This window comes from Anguilla rostrata, chromosome 13, assembly GCF_018555375.3.
Source record: "Anguilla rostrata isolate EN2019 chromosome 13, ASM1855537v3, whole genome shotgun sequence".
Taxonomy (NCBI): Eukaryota; Metazoa; Chordata; class Actinopteri; order Anguilliformes; family Anguillidae; genus Anguilla; species Anguilla rostrata.
This window is the reverse complement of record NC_057945.1, coordinates 29,351,653-29,364,902: the sequence shown is the minus strand read 5'-3', so window position 1 is coordinate 29,364,902 and position 13,250 is coordinate 29,351,653. Positions and strand designations below refer to the sequence as shown.

The window sequence follows — 13,250 nt, the reverse complement described above, 5'->3', positions numbered from 1 at the left end:
TATTTTTAAAAATGTGAACTGATTTTGGCTATTTAATATTTTGGCAGTAGTTTGAAGTTACTTACCATTGCATAAGCACTACAGGTGATTACATGTTATTTAATCTTGAATGTCATATCGTGTGAAAATAGAAAATCATAGACAGGGATAAACACAATCTGTCAACCAAGAGCCAGCCATTTGTGCCATCTGCATATTAGAGGCTTGACTTAGCACTCCGTCATTCACCATCTGGGACATTCACAAACAACAATCTTACTCCTGCAACAAATTCACCACGTAGTTTAAAACCTTTTTGGTACCAAGTTTTGTCATTTTCTTTCATTAAAAACACGGTCATGCTGATTATCATGTCTTGTAACATGTTACCACATTTCATTGACCAAAAGGAATCTATTGTGACAGTCACAGACCTGGGGTGCTTAAACACCTTGAAGACTTATAAAGCACTTCTGAAACAAGGCGTTGAGTCCAATTGCTTATTTTCCTTCCCAGCTTCCTTTCCTTGCCTCCTTTGCTAGTTCCTAGGCCAAATGGGTCCAAAAAATGTGAAGTTGACAACGCATGATTCCAGGTGTAAAACAACTATGGAATGCAGTCACTCCAGCAATGGTGAGTCATTAATTAGATTGGAAACAGCACGTATGTTTTTGCTATTGTTTCAGGTGTCGGTGTTTCCAGTGTGCCAACCTGCTGCAAACACACAGTACAAGTTTGTCCATGTGGAGTCTTCTGTAGCCCTACCACCTATTCACATAAACTTAATGAGGGAGGAGCATAGCTTAACTGACATGGTAGGGTAAATTCCTTTTTTTTCACCCATTTTGAGTAGAACAGTCTGTAAAACAAATGCCTAGTTTAAATAAAATTACATATTAAGAGAATGTGCAACAAAAAAATCAAGCATTTTAAAGTTGTTTCATTTATTCAAGTCCCTAATAATAATTTTTTGATAAATTTGAGTTGATCACTTATGGAGTTCGATAAATTTGTCAACATCAGTTGGGTGAGTGAGCTGGATGAAAGACTGCTGTAAGAAAGAATGATCTAGCACAGTGGTTCCCAACCTCAGTCCAGGAGTACCCCAGTGCATGCTGGTTTTTGTTCCAAGCACAATTGCAATCCCAGAATTTTAACAAGTTCATTTTTTAATTAGGGTGCTTTTCCTGTTTAAAGGGATTTACCCACAGTATCGAGGATGGGAACCACTGCTCTAGCATAAGCTTGTTGGCGGATATAAAAAGGCTACATCACAGCCATTCAATCGGCCAATAAACACAAGAATGCTTTTCTTGAATGTATGGCTATCATTTTGTATACTTTGTCCTCATGTCTTTGTCTTATGTTAAACTGAATCACCAAGGGCAAAGGGAAAAAGTGAGATTTTCCTCCTAGGCTAAGTACTGGTAAAATTATAGGTACAAAACTGGAGAATTTTACCATTTATGTAATATTACAAATAATTAATTAATATGGAAAAATGGCATCTCAGTTTTTGATTCCAGTCACATCAACCATGTGGTAGTCTACAGAAGATGCAATACAGGACTCTGCCTCCAGCTCTGGAAAAAAAGGCAATTCATCTCTTCAGTCTGCACAGCCTGGTATTCAAGCATCCACTTCAAAAATTCCTCAATTTCCCAAAGAATGTCAAGTTCACTTGCAGTCTCTGCCCAAGACAACCCAGTAGTGACACTCATCTCTTCAAGAGGCTGTGGATTGCCTTAATCTCATTGCTTGTTAGAGGAGAGAGGTTGTACCCAGTCAGCTCAGGTTTTCCTAAAGACAAACAAATAAAAGTGAAACCCAGCTGCCACATCTTTAGTATTCTATGCATTCAAGTAATTTACAAAGAAAATGCCTGGACTCTTTGAAAGTCTGGCATTTGTCTCAGCAAATCACAAAACTGTAAGCCATCAAGCTGGTCTTTTTGAAAATTTAGGACTTAGAAAAGGGTAGGTCCACTTGCACTTATCAATACCTGAACAGGCAGATCACAGGCACCAACATGACCGGGAAGATTCTTAACTAGTGGAAGTGGGTGGACAACATGCCAGTGGAATTGGGTGACATTAGTCCCTTAGGTTTCCCAACCGGTCCCTTACCAGTTGGTGCTGGCACAAGGCACAGTGTATAAAAACTGTAGAGAGCATCACTGCATCAAGGACAGCTGCCACAAAGGGATTTCAGAGGCATATTCAATTACTTCTAACAAATATCGAACATTATTCATTAAAAAAAAAAAAAAAACCTTTCAAATTACACTTGAATCATGTCTGTAGAGCAAGTATATCAGAAGGCAAGGCAGCATGGGCAGGTACAAAAAGTAGCTCAAACATCTTAAATTGGCACAAACCAATACTACTGAAATTCATGTAAATATGATAAGTCATGTGAAAAATATAGAGAATGGCCCAAAAGAGCAGCATTACTGTTAATGTAAAAGCTGTTAAAGTTGTCCCTCAACAAGAGTGGCGAGGGTGGAATTGCAGTTTAAAAAACAAACCATGGTCTCCCTTACCCTGTAGGTCATTGAGATGATTTACTTTTGCTTTCAGACGGTTACGAAGATCACTTATTTCCTTGTCCAACTGCTCTTGGTCTATTCAGATAACACACCATCATGAGAACTTAAAATAAATTAATACATTTTAAAATAAATAGCAATTTGTTGTTAGCATCGTTTACCTTTTTCAATCATGTGCTTTGTTGTAGCTTTGGGTAGTTTTATGAACATATTCCCAAAGCAAACCTTTACTTTTTCTGTAAGACACGTTTGGGAAACAAAAAGTTAGTGAACATGTAAAATGTAGTCACCAGAAAAGGTAGATGGCATTAGACAGAACCAAGTAAGAGTTTTGTCTGGAATATTTCATCCAGCCAACTAGATTTACAGCATTTTAAACCAGCAGCCATTTTAGGCCTAGGAAACAAGGTTTGCAGGCTCAACATTAAGCAATTAAGTGCAGGAACACATCAAAAACCAGCAGACACCGCAGCCCTCCAGAATCTGAGTGAGATCCCTGTGTTAACTTTCACCCCATTAATCACAAATAATGAGCAATCTTTAAGCAAATGACTCAAAAGCGTTCTAAAAAGTTATATCATTTTAACTAAAAGTTAGTGCCCTTTAGCATGCAAGCTCTAATATATCACAAGCTTGCTACAAAACATGCAGCTAGCTAGCAGAGGGGGTCAGGGTTTTTAAAAAATCTTATTTAAAACATTTTTTTTTTTAAAGAGGGCCGGCTGAGAGCGGGTTTGACAGGTAGAGCATATGACACCTGATTCTACTTGACGGGTCTTGACTGAAGACCACGAGTAGTTCATTAGTATTGGAGGAGTCTGCCCTTTTCGAATAAGACTGGACACCCCTGAATTAGCTGGATATCAAACTACTTTATATTTAATAAGCATCATTAGCTAGCCAGAGCCTGCAGCAGGGCTGCCCAACCCTGTTCCCGGAAATTTGCCTTCCTTTAGGTTTCCATTTCAATCCTAATTAAGAACACCTAATTAGCAGCTCAACGAGATCTCCATTCTCCAGTGTTGAATGAGGTGTGCTTCGTTACGGTGAAAACCTATACGACTGTAACGTTAGATCTCCAGGAACAGGGTTGGGCAGCAATGGCCTGACAGTGACGTATTTTAAGGCCATTTGTAGTGCAGTTAAACAGAATTTTACCCTCGGACTGCTGGCTGACATCCCGGAGCGCACTGAGTGCTTCTCTATTTCTGTGTCGTTTCACGTCGAGGTCAACAATCTGAAATACAAAACAATTTCGGGTAACTCTACTGTACCTACGGAGCTAGACTGCGAGAAGCTAGCTAGTTGGTGCAACAACGTCTACTATTAACACTGCTAGCAAAAGCTAACGTTAACGTACAAAAATGTTTGATGGCTGCTTTGTCTAACGTTAGCTATACTTCCTAGCCTACTAACTAGTAGCGATTGGCTCCATTGTCCATTAGACTATCCCAAACAACAGTCCGTATTTACTCTTTAAACGTATCTAGCTATAATTTGATTTTCTTTGCTCTGAATTTCACCTGTTGTTTATCAGAAAGAACATCTTCTGCCGCCACTTCAACTTCGGTCAAATATTTCAATATGCTTTGTGATTCCTCCTCCATGATGTATTCAGATTCTAATCACCATACTGTCCGAGTCCTACTTAAAATGGAAACAACGACTGCGTGAAACATAGTTCCGGATTCATCTGGTTAGACACAATGTCTGTCATTTTCTGCCTTTTCTGTCTCCATAAAAGCGTTAATGTGTAAACTACCGAGCTAATGTCAGCGCTGTCCAGAAAGGTGGAAATCGTTCACTTACGCTAATTTTCATCGAATTTCCAGTTTCAGAATACTGTAGCCTTCTGTGCATCACAAAACCACCAGACAGGGCATACGGGTGCAGACATGGTTTGCTGTGTGTGCCTGTGTAGTCCTACCCTGTGGCCCTTGCTATTTGCCATTAATGCCGTATGTTGTTGCTGTGTCTTAATTCACTCATGTTTAAGATTGTTCGACCTCATTTACCTCGCTATGTGTGAAATTGTGTGCATATTTTAAATGCCGCTGTGGCCACAGGTCAAGCTCAGTCGTCCTATTACATTCTCCGCTCCTGTGTGTTTTATTAAATTTAAGGATATTGTATGTCTTTTCTAACACGTGGTTGTTCTCTCAAATGCAATGTATACTAATGTCCTACACATTAAATACAAATAAAATAAGCAAATAAAATAATTTATTCATGCTTTACAAATGGAGGCATTCAAAACAACTTGATAATGCGTACATTTCTTTGATCTTGAGTAGCCTATAATCTTAAAATATGAGGCAACAGACTTGTTTTATCTGTTTTTCCCTGATTTATGAAAATAAGCATTCACAATCATGTCAATTATGTTAATTGTGGATGATAGAGTAAAAATAATTCAGTAATTTATTTGTGACATTCAAACGTGTATTGCATGCTACTGCACAAAACACAGTGCACCTAAACTAAATCAATTTTTTCAATAAACTAGAGATCATTCACATAATCATTACAGAAATGAAGACCATAAAAGCTAACCTACTGTCCTATGGAAAAAAAAAAACACATCACATAAGTGTAAACGATGCAAAATGCACATCAAGAAATATCTGATATTTTCAATATTTCAGTAACTATTACAATTTAAATATATTTATCTGCTTATCAAAACCGTTCATAGTAGTAAAATATATGGATACTTCATTCAACGTTGTTACTCCTGCAGTGTATAACTGACATGGAGGGAGACGTACACAAGCTCTTCATACATCATTATGAATTTTTTACACAACACAACAAAATATATATGCATTTTTTTTTTTTTGCTTGATTTCTATAGCTTGACATACTGACAGCAACTGACAACATTAAAAAATATAAGTAATAATTCAACATTTAAGCTTATTTGTTTTCTGATCATCAAACTGACTTTAGTAATGAAAAACCATTTATTCAGTCTAAGACCATTTTTGAAAAGATATTGTGTTCTTTTTTTGTTTGTATTTAAAGCAAATATACCTCGCTATAAGTGAGCCTTCAATAATTGATGGCAATAATACTGTGCGCTAACTGGTAGATTATTACAGCACACAGAAGAAGCTATTTATTTTTCTGTCAATTGTGGTATTTAATTTACACAAGGATATTTTTCTGATGCATTCAAGACTTTTTATAGTGCAAGGGAAATTGAGGCCCTCAGGGACTGGGAAAAATTCACATAGTGCTAATTAGTGACAAATTCAACGTGTTTCACCTTCCCATTGGGCCTGTCAGTGGGCGGGCCCTTGGTGACGGGAGAATGAGCTTTGGCTGTTTTGGCAGCACATGGTTTTGGCTCTTGTGCAACCATGCCCACTCTCTTCCTCTCATTTCCACTCCTCATTGGGCTAACCTCTCTTAAACTGCCATAGCGGGCACCCTTGCCCTCCGACTGTCCCTTTGGCCTGCCGGTCCCAGCCCCATTACTGGTGTTCCTAGGGGCTGGCTGGAGTTTGCCGGTGGGACTCTGGACTGGCGAAGGGTTGCGAATGTTTCCCACAGCCTGCATTCGCTTTAGGTGGCCGTTCCCAGTCATCGGGCTCCCTGGCTTTCTCCCCCACGTGGCCGGCCCAGGGTCGGGAGCCGGGACTCGGCTCTCACTGCTGCTGCGCTTAGGAGGGACGCTGGCCTGCGCCCGGCGCTCCAGGAGGGGGCTGAGCCGCGAGTGGCGCTGGTAGGCGTAAGAGCGGCAGGTCCCGTTGCAGAAAGGGTAGCGGATGCGGCAGTGCGGACAATAGCGGCCCGAGAGCTGCATGGTGGAGGGGTTCCCCAAGGAAGAAAGGAAAGCAAGGGGAAAGGCACGCTGGCATTGCCTGAGGCTCTTGGGAGAGCTGAGGCGAGCGGGGGGAGCGGTGTGAGGTCGGGGGCGGCTGGCAGACACAGGGGCCACAGGCTTGCCATTCTCCTCCTGGACTGTCTGGATCTGGAGCCACTCCAGCTGCAGCAGCCGCTCCAGGTACTTTTCCAGCTTGCCCACAGGCCTGGGCCGGGGTGCCCCTCGGCCCTCAGTATTGAGGAAGAGGGCCAGCTGCCGGAGGCTCCAGGTGTTGAAAGGCGGGGGCAGGAAGTCTGGGTAGCTGTAGCTGCCATGGTTTAGCCCACGAGGGCCGGGGAAGGGTGGGTGGAAGTCATTGGGGTTGATGACCTCAGCCCTCAGGTTGAGGTGAGGGGGGGTGCAGGGGGAGGGAAGAACAGGAAGCCTCTCTGAATCGGATAGGTCGCTGGCACTGTCCGTGTCCTCCTCATGCTCGTACAGCTGCAGAGCCTCCAGGGTGGGGGCCTGTCGCTCCAGCAGCTCCTGCTGCAGCTCAGAGCGGGGGGTCAGGGGGAGGGACAGCGCCCGCCGGCTCTTCCCCTGACCCCAGTGGGTTCTGTCGTTCTCACCACGGCACTGTGAACCCAGCTCTCTGTCCTCAGCTCTCTCTTTAGGTGGGGACACCAGAGACTTCTGGACCAGCGCTGCACTGCATGGGCAAGGCACACTGTCATTGTGTTAGTCAAAGCACAGAGGCCTTTCTATAAGTGGAAAGGTAAGAATGCATGAAAAAGACAACAGACCCTTGAACCCAGAAAAGTCCTCTAGTTGAGCTCACCTGAGCAGACTGTGGTTGTCTGTGATGGAGTGAGTGTCAGGTTTAGCCCTGTTCCCCTTCTGCTGTGAACCCTGCAGACATATTAAAGAAAGGCTATTCAACCTAACAAGTATGAAAGCCATGATATATAGATTGGACATTGAGCTTCAAGCTAGTACTACTGCTATTTTAACAGAATCAATAATAGTAATATAATCAAATTATATGTTTGTAAATGTGATGTTATGCTGTTACTGACACTGGGATTGCAAAAGAAAAAATTAAAGTCAGCTTTAAATGTGTGAAAAATATGTTTTAAGATAGACAGAAATGTAGCCCATTTCACCTGCAGTGAATTCTGCTGCAATACTGGCTTGCATCACTGGGATGGCAGGTATGCCATCCCGCCAAATTATGCCTTGGCGGGGTGGCATGCCCCATACCTATGCAACACCAAGAGTTTGGCACTTTTCAGGGTTTCCTACAGAAATAACCACAATGACCAAAGACTCTCTTCAAAACATTCGTTTCTGTACCTTCTGTCCCCATTTCAACAGACATAATGCACAAACAACTTCACATATTCACACAACTAAGCCCCAAACTAAGGGGATTTTGCGTTTCTTCCTTCTTTTTTTCCTGCCTGATTACATCATCACAAATGCTCCCAGCCCACAAAGAATGTCTCCCCGTAGGACATTTAGCTACATCAGCCAATAAAAACATCAGATACACATGCAAAATGGACATAGAAGTGCAGTTGTTTAAAAGAGCAGTTGTAGTCCCCCCCTCGGACTCAAGAAAACCTCTCACTCATTGTACTGCCTTGCTGGGTAACTAAAAAATTTAATTATCGCTTTTGCATCTGTATAATCTTTGCGATAAACTCATTTATATTTCTGAAATACAAATAAAATACACCTACACTTTAGACAGTTCTGCTTTCGCCATTTTGACCGAGTTTAACACTGGCTACCTTGATAACGAGATGACAGATCCAGTATATAACGTAAAGGTAAAGTTACTTGAAACAATTTAGGCACCTCTGGTTAGCATTGCTTAAGAAAACAGCTTGTTTAATTTGTGTGGGCTAAAATAGCCAATATTGTTTCATGTAACTTGGCACAATTTTGATATCAATACTTTTAACGGCAGTCCAAGATTTTAAGTAATGACCTATAGCCAGTGCTCTGTATGTGTGAGTAACTCGGCATTTTTGTACGTTGAAAACGTATTTTTCATCAGATACTATATAGCCTACAGTATGCTACCAAATGGCATGCTACCAAAAGACAGCAATGCAGGAGTTTCTCTCAAGAGAACTCAGCTATAAGGAGGCTTGCTCTTCTTTCTGCTTTCACCCTGCAGGCTTCCCACTTACTGTCTCTGGGGCTGGAGAGGGGTCCTTGCCCTCCTGTGCAGAAGAATATTTTGGCTGTGCTCCTGCCTTTTTCTGGGGCCTGCAATTTTGACCCACTTTCCCTTTCTTGGAGCTGTAAAACATAAACGAATGTTTATTTGCATTGTCTTTTTAAAAGGCATACTAAATGAACATGGGAATATATAAAAATGTTCCAAACATCAATCCAGAAATGAAACATACAAAAAAGTTATGAAAAGGAGGTTATAGCTTTAAATTTGCTCAACATGCAGTCTCTCACACACAATATGTGATGCGTATGGTACCCGTCATTAATTGTTACCTTGCCATTTGATTGTTGATCCCAGAATTCTTTGTCCGGATTCTTTCCTTAACAGAAATCTTCTTGAAGGCAGTTGTTGTTGCTCGTTCCTGAAGTATAGGTCCCATCGTTCGCTGAAAAAGAGCGCCGTGTTTCTAGCTACATTGCTCAGGCAATTCACCCGAAGCCTCAGGTGGCCCCGCTAGGATGGAAAACAGCGTTCTGTTTTTTTTTATATATATATACGTCGTTTTTTTCCGAAGCCAGAATAAATTACCCAATTTAACACGGCTGGTTGATGCTCCCCTCAATACAACGCATAGCTTAATAGTTCTGCTTAGCGACGTAATATCTCCATGTATGACCTTACTTGGCTGCAGTTGTCGAGGGAAAAATGTTTCCTTTTACTAAACTATGCCTGGAACAGTCACACATATATATGTATATTCTTTCTTACTTGTTAAATTAACGTGCTCTTTGTGAGCGAAGACCTCTCCATTTATTTCGAGCCCATGTTTGTTTATCTGACCTGATGTTTCTTGCGTCCAGCTGTTTTCGCATCACGAGCAGAGCATGATGGGGAATGTAGTAAGCAAAAAAACATGCTCACTTAATTTATCAAAGTTTGGGGATTAGGGGTGAATAAATCCTGAAATGCGCGTATTAAAATCGGGTATTAAAAACTAAAACATTTATGCCTCTGGATACGTTCTCTATGCATTCGCAATACAAACACGGCTTTTCTGTTCGCCACTAAAGTTGATACTACACTTCCCATAATAACCTTCGGTAATTTAAATGTCAAGGGTTGTAGCTAGCTAGTTACGTCAGTTGTGTAACATCCACTTTATGAAGCGAAAGCGTGTAGACGAATGGGGTGACTTCCTCAGTTAATTTTTTGGGTAAATTTAGTCAGCGATCTGAGAAGAGTTTGATTTTTAGCTCCAACATGGGTTATTTGTGATCCTGATAATTTGCCACGCGTTGACTGGTTTGCATTGTTCCTCTCCGTTGTAGACAGAACAAAGATAGTGCTAGATAGCTATAAAATTCAGGTAAGACACGCCTCCTGTCACCATCTGTGATTTTTGAACTTGAGATGTCTAGACAAGTCAAGCGTAAACTGTCGATCCTCGTTGGTTCCCGCAGTAGAGCAAAGGAACTTGGGCAGTGACGCGAGTGCCGTAATGTGTCAGGAAAAGTTCTGCAAGTACTCGGGAATGTAACTAGCTAAATAAACTTCGCATACTTAAACCAGTAGCATGAAGTCTGCTTGTTAGATCCCTTGTTAATATAGAATTTATAAATGGTTGCATTTAACGATGCAATAAACGTTATAGTTTAGCAAGCTTGGTCCTCAAACTGGCTAAATATTGCATAAACTGAACTGTCTGCTACCGTAGGTGGGCGAAACTGTATTAGGTGGTCAGTGACAGTCATTTTTAAAGTTTTGCTTTTCCTATTTCAAATTATTACTTGTTTCTAATGTTGTGGCTAATGTTTTACGTTAGTTGGGAAACCTGCGACGAGAAGAAAAGCAATGTCGCTGCAATTAGGCAATCTAATGATCGTGTATCTAACATTTTCTTCTCAGTAATAGAGTCAAAATGTACGTTTATTTAAACGTTTATTCGTAAATTGTCATTGAGTGTATCCGTTTTCTTCTATGTCATTTTGTAACTGCAAGGTGGCTCAGAGCACTTTTGTGTGGGTTAAGTATGGCGAAGGGTGGTGGATGGTGGCAAGAGAAGTCCCTCCCTGGCAAGAGTGGGATTGAACTGGCTAACACCAGTGGTTTGAGTACTGTGTCCAGGCCACCTGTCACTATTCGACTGGGGGAAATTTTGAAGCCAGAGGCAGAGAGAAAACCTGTCAAGATCCGACCACCCAGCCCAAGGACACCCCCACCCAGGGAGGCTGTTTTTGGGCGGAGTCTTTCCGTTGAGCCCACACCCAAACCCATCATACGGAGACGTGCACAGTCCCTGCCCTCTACCAGGGAGCAAAGGAGAAGATCCACCAGAATGCAGGTGCGTTTTGTGGACTCTCTGGGCTTGGATCTGGAGGATGTTAAGGTATTCAAAGCTGGCGAAGACCCCTTAGTGCCTCAGCATGTCATCTCCAGGCTTCTAATGAACTCCGAGCTGGCTTCTGGCAAGCACTTGGAAATTTCTTTGCCCTATTTTAAGCCCGCATTCCCTGAGAATCTGGGAGAACAGCCAAATTTTTTGAACATTCTGTGTCGTCAGCAGGTGTGCCTGGAGCGGGTCCTGTGCTCTGAATTGGGCATCACTGGCACTGCACAAGTCCTCAACTTGGCCTTTGAGAAAGAGGTCATGGTGCACTACTCTTTCACCAACTGGAGGAGCAAAGGAGACTCAAAGGCAAGCTGGGTGTCCTCTGTTGTTAGGAACCGAATGGCCGGCGAGCCAGACTCAGATATTTTTCGTTTCCGCCTGCCAGTTCCACCCTTCATCCTGCAGCCTGGAGCCCTCCTGGAGTTTGCCATTTGCTTCCAAGTGGGGGGCTCTGAATTCTGGGACAACAATAATGGACAAAACTACAAGCTGACCTGCCACAGCTACAAACTAACCGTCCCCAGGGAGTGTGAGGATAGCATGGTGCACTTCATATGACTGGCCACTAGGTGCTGTCAAGCACAAATTTCCTCAGATATCACTGAATAAATGAGCTAGATGACACTTTTCCATATCTACTGTACGTGTACCTGGACTGTACATGTCCTTCAACATGAACTTGCTGTGCAGAAAGCAACATATGCACTTTTTGTGAAAATATTTTGATTTTTACAGGCAGTTTCTTAACCATCTCTCAGCTGTTTCTTTTTCTTTGTGGAAAAAAATGGCTTTTGCAATTTAGATTATAATTCAGTATTATTTTGATATTGATCAGACTGCTTCTCAATCTGTTGCTAAAATGAAAAGTTGGTTTTAAATTCTGGAACTTTATATAATTCCATTTTAGATTTTGTACTGTCACTGAAAATCTCAGCTTTTCTCTTAAGTAAATCTATGTAAATACTTAAAAAATCAAATTAATTTGCAACTATACACATCAATATACTTACATTTGAAGCATGTCACTTCTGTGAGCTGCTGCAGTGATTTATAGTTAGGTTTTTAAAAAGAAAGTTTTATATGTTTTGTAAAATAACATGATTGACTGTATTAGGCCTATTCTAAATGGTCAAGTACCATACATCATGTATAATTCCCCATCACACACAGACATGGAATGGTATATAGTGTAATGCCCTTGTGTGTTCTACTCTAGCACAGTACTTTGGGAGGAGAATATGGTGAAATGCAAGAATCTGAAACTCTAATTACAATTCTGATTGTTGTTTGCTTGGTAAATGTGTTAGATTTTGGTCCAGTAACACTTTCAGAGTAAATTAAATCTGTCTCTTACAAAAGCATAATTCTTAAACATTTATGTTTGCTGTACTGGTTTGGAATTATAGACTTAGGCCTACTATTTAATAGATGCCATTCTGTTGCTTTTGCAGACGCTTTTTCTCTAAATGGCACCCATTAAACATGTTTTTGTTAGTGTGTTGGTCTTATGATTAACAGTTTTTATTGCATGATATAATTTTATTGAAGTTATCTAATAACTGAAAACTGTTTTAAATCTGGAATTATTATTTTGCAGCACTGGCATCCAGAGGGCCTTTAATTCAGGGTTTGCCAAACCGAGGTCTGGGGATCCCTGCATATCCACAAATGAGTCCCAGGTGCTCAGCAAAATGGAAATAGTTTATATCCATATTCACTAAATTCAGTACTTAGTAGACTTTTACCCTTTCTGGTTTGGACATCCTTGTTAATGTGTGATCATTGTAATTATTATTAACTGTTATGATTTGCTGATCATCTTCTGTAGAGCCATAATATAATGGAAACATGATCTTTGGGAAGAAATGGTCTGGAAATCCCTTATCTAACTGATTGAATCAGTTAAGAAAAATGCTTGAATTTACTCACATCCTATTGGTGAGATATCAGTTTTGAGATATTATTAGTTGATGTCGCAATTGCCAAATATGCATGCACAGGTGCAAGACAATATTGCTAAATTGCTATTTAAAAAAATATTCATACAAAACCACAGACAATACCATTCAAATCAACGTTACATTTATTTGCAACAGATTGGTAATTATGCCGTCTTGCATGTAGCACAATCAAAGTTTTTGTTAGTGAGCAGTAGGCATTGACGATCTTTAGGATCTATACTTTATTTTATTTTATTTGCAGAGTATTGTGGTTGTAAGCAGTTTCATAAGCAGAGGATTGTGTTGCTGTGAACACGCAGATGAATATAAAGTGCTTGGGGAGCAGTACCTCACAGCCTCAACGTTTTTGGTTCGGCTACCATAAGCAGTGTCACTCT

At 41.0% G+C, this 13,250-nt stretch overlaps 3 protein-coding genes across 7 annotated transcripts; 1 reads left to right on the top strand and 2 right to left on the bottom strand.

Moving 5' to 3' along the window:
* Positions 1-904: 904 nt before the first annotated feature.
* Positions 905-4,470, bottom strand: pdrg1 (p53 and DNA-damage regulated 1). Of its 3 annotated transcripts, XM_064304099.1 has the most exons (6): positions 4,337-4,470; positions 4,051-4,171; positions 3,686-3,764; positions 2,689-2,763; positions 2,522-2,602; positions 905-1,779 (listed from the first exon to the last, which is right to left on the bottom strand). In XM_064304099.1, exons 2-6 carry the CDS (start codon positions 4,132-4,134, stop codon positions 1,697-1,699), a joined length of 402 nt encoding a protein of 133 aa, XP_064160169.1. In that variant the 5' UTR covers positions 4,135-4,171; positions 4,337-4,470; the 3' UTR covers positions 905-1,696. The 3 variants fall into 3 exon arrangements, with proteins under 3 accessions (XP_064160169.1, XP_064160168.1, XP_064160170.1); XM_064304098.1 differs by lacking the exon at positions 4,337-4,470 and having other exon boundaries at positions 4,051-4,200; XM_064304100.1 differs by lacking the exons at positions 2,689-2,763; positions 4,337-4,470 and having other exon boundaries at positions 4,051-4,222.
* Positions 4,471-4,733: 263 nt separating this feature from the next.
* On the bottom strand, positions 4,734-9,416 carry fam217bb (family with sequence similarity 217 member Bb). Of its 2 annotated transcripts, XM_064304093.1 has the most exons (5): positions 9,292-9,416; positions 8,856-8,968; positions 8,534-8,645; positions 7,174-7,244; positions 4,734-7,062 (listed from the first exon to the last, which is right to left on the bottom strand). In XM_064304093.1, the coding sequence occupies exons 2-5, from the start codon at positions 8,960-8,962 to the stop codon at positions 5,766-5,768; spliced, it is 1,587 nt and encodes a 528-aa protein (XP_064160163.1). In that variant the 5' UTR covers positions 8,963-8,968; positions 9,292-9,416; the 3' UTR covers positions 4,734-5,765. The 2 variants fall into 2 exon arrangements, with proteins under 2 accessions (XP_064160163.1, XP_064160164.1); XM_064304094.1 differs by having other exon boundaries at positions 4,734-7,044; positions 8,856-9,404.
* Positions 9,417-9,648: 232 nt separating this feature from the next.
* Positions 9,649-12,409, top strand: ppp1r3db (protein phosphatase 1, regulatory subunit 3Db). 2 transcript variants are annotated; one of them, XM_064304097.1, is made up of 3 exons: positions 9,649-9,889; positions 10,522-10,864; positions 11,087-12,409. In XM_064304097.1, exons 2-3 carry the CDS (start codon positions 10,553-10,555, stop codon positions 11,468-11,470), a joined length of 696 nt encoding a protein of 231 aa, XP_064160167.1. In that variant the 5' UTR covers positions 9,649-9,889; positions 10,522-10,552; the 3' UTR covers positions 11,471-12,409. The 2 variants fall into 2 exon arrangements, with proteins under 2 accessions (XP_064160167.1, XP_064160165.1); XM_064304095.1 differs by having other exon boundaries at positions 9,651-9,889; positions 10,522-12,409.
* Positions 12,410-13,250: the final 841 nt, after the last annotated feature.

What these genes read in the sequence shown, in the direction of transcription:
- ppp1r3db (XM_064304095.1), top strand. Translation starts at nt 10,553, where the DNA reads ATGGCGAAGGGTGGTGGATGGTGGCAAGAGAAGTCCCTCCCTGGCAAG.
- pdrg1 (XM_064304099.1), bottom strand. Translation starts at nt 4,134, where the DNA reads ATGGAGGAGGAATCACAAAGCATATTGAAATATTTGACCGAAGTTGAA. An exon ending in TTCTTTCTGATAAACAACAG is followed by an intron (nt 3,765 to 4,050) that starts GTGAAATTCAGA and finishes TTTGTATTTCAG; the next exon opens with ATTGTTGACCTCGACGTGAA. An exon ending in TGTCAGCCAGCAGTCCGAGG is followed by an intron (nt 2,764 to 3,685) that starts GTAAAATTCTGT and finishes CGTGTCTTACAG; the next exon opens with AAAAAGTAAAGGTTTGCTTT.
- fam217bb (XM_064304093.1), bottom strand. Translation starts at nt 8,962, where the DNA reads ATGGGACCTATACTTCAGGAACGAGCAACAACAACTGCCTTCAAGAAG. An exon ending in ATCAACAATCAAATGGCAAG is followed by an intron (nt 8,646 to 8,855) that starts GTAACAATTAAT and finishes TATGTTTTACAG; the next exon opens with CTCCAAGAAAGGGAAAGTGG. An exon ending in CCTCTCCAGCCCCAGAGACA is followed by an intron (nt 7,245 to 8,533) that starts GTAAGTGGGAAG and finishes ATATGTCTGCAG; the next exon opens with GGTTCACAGCAGAAGGGGAA.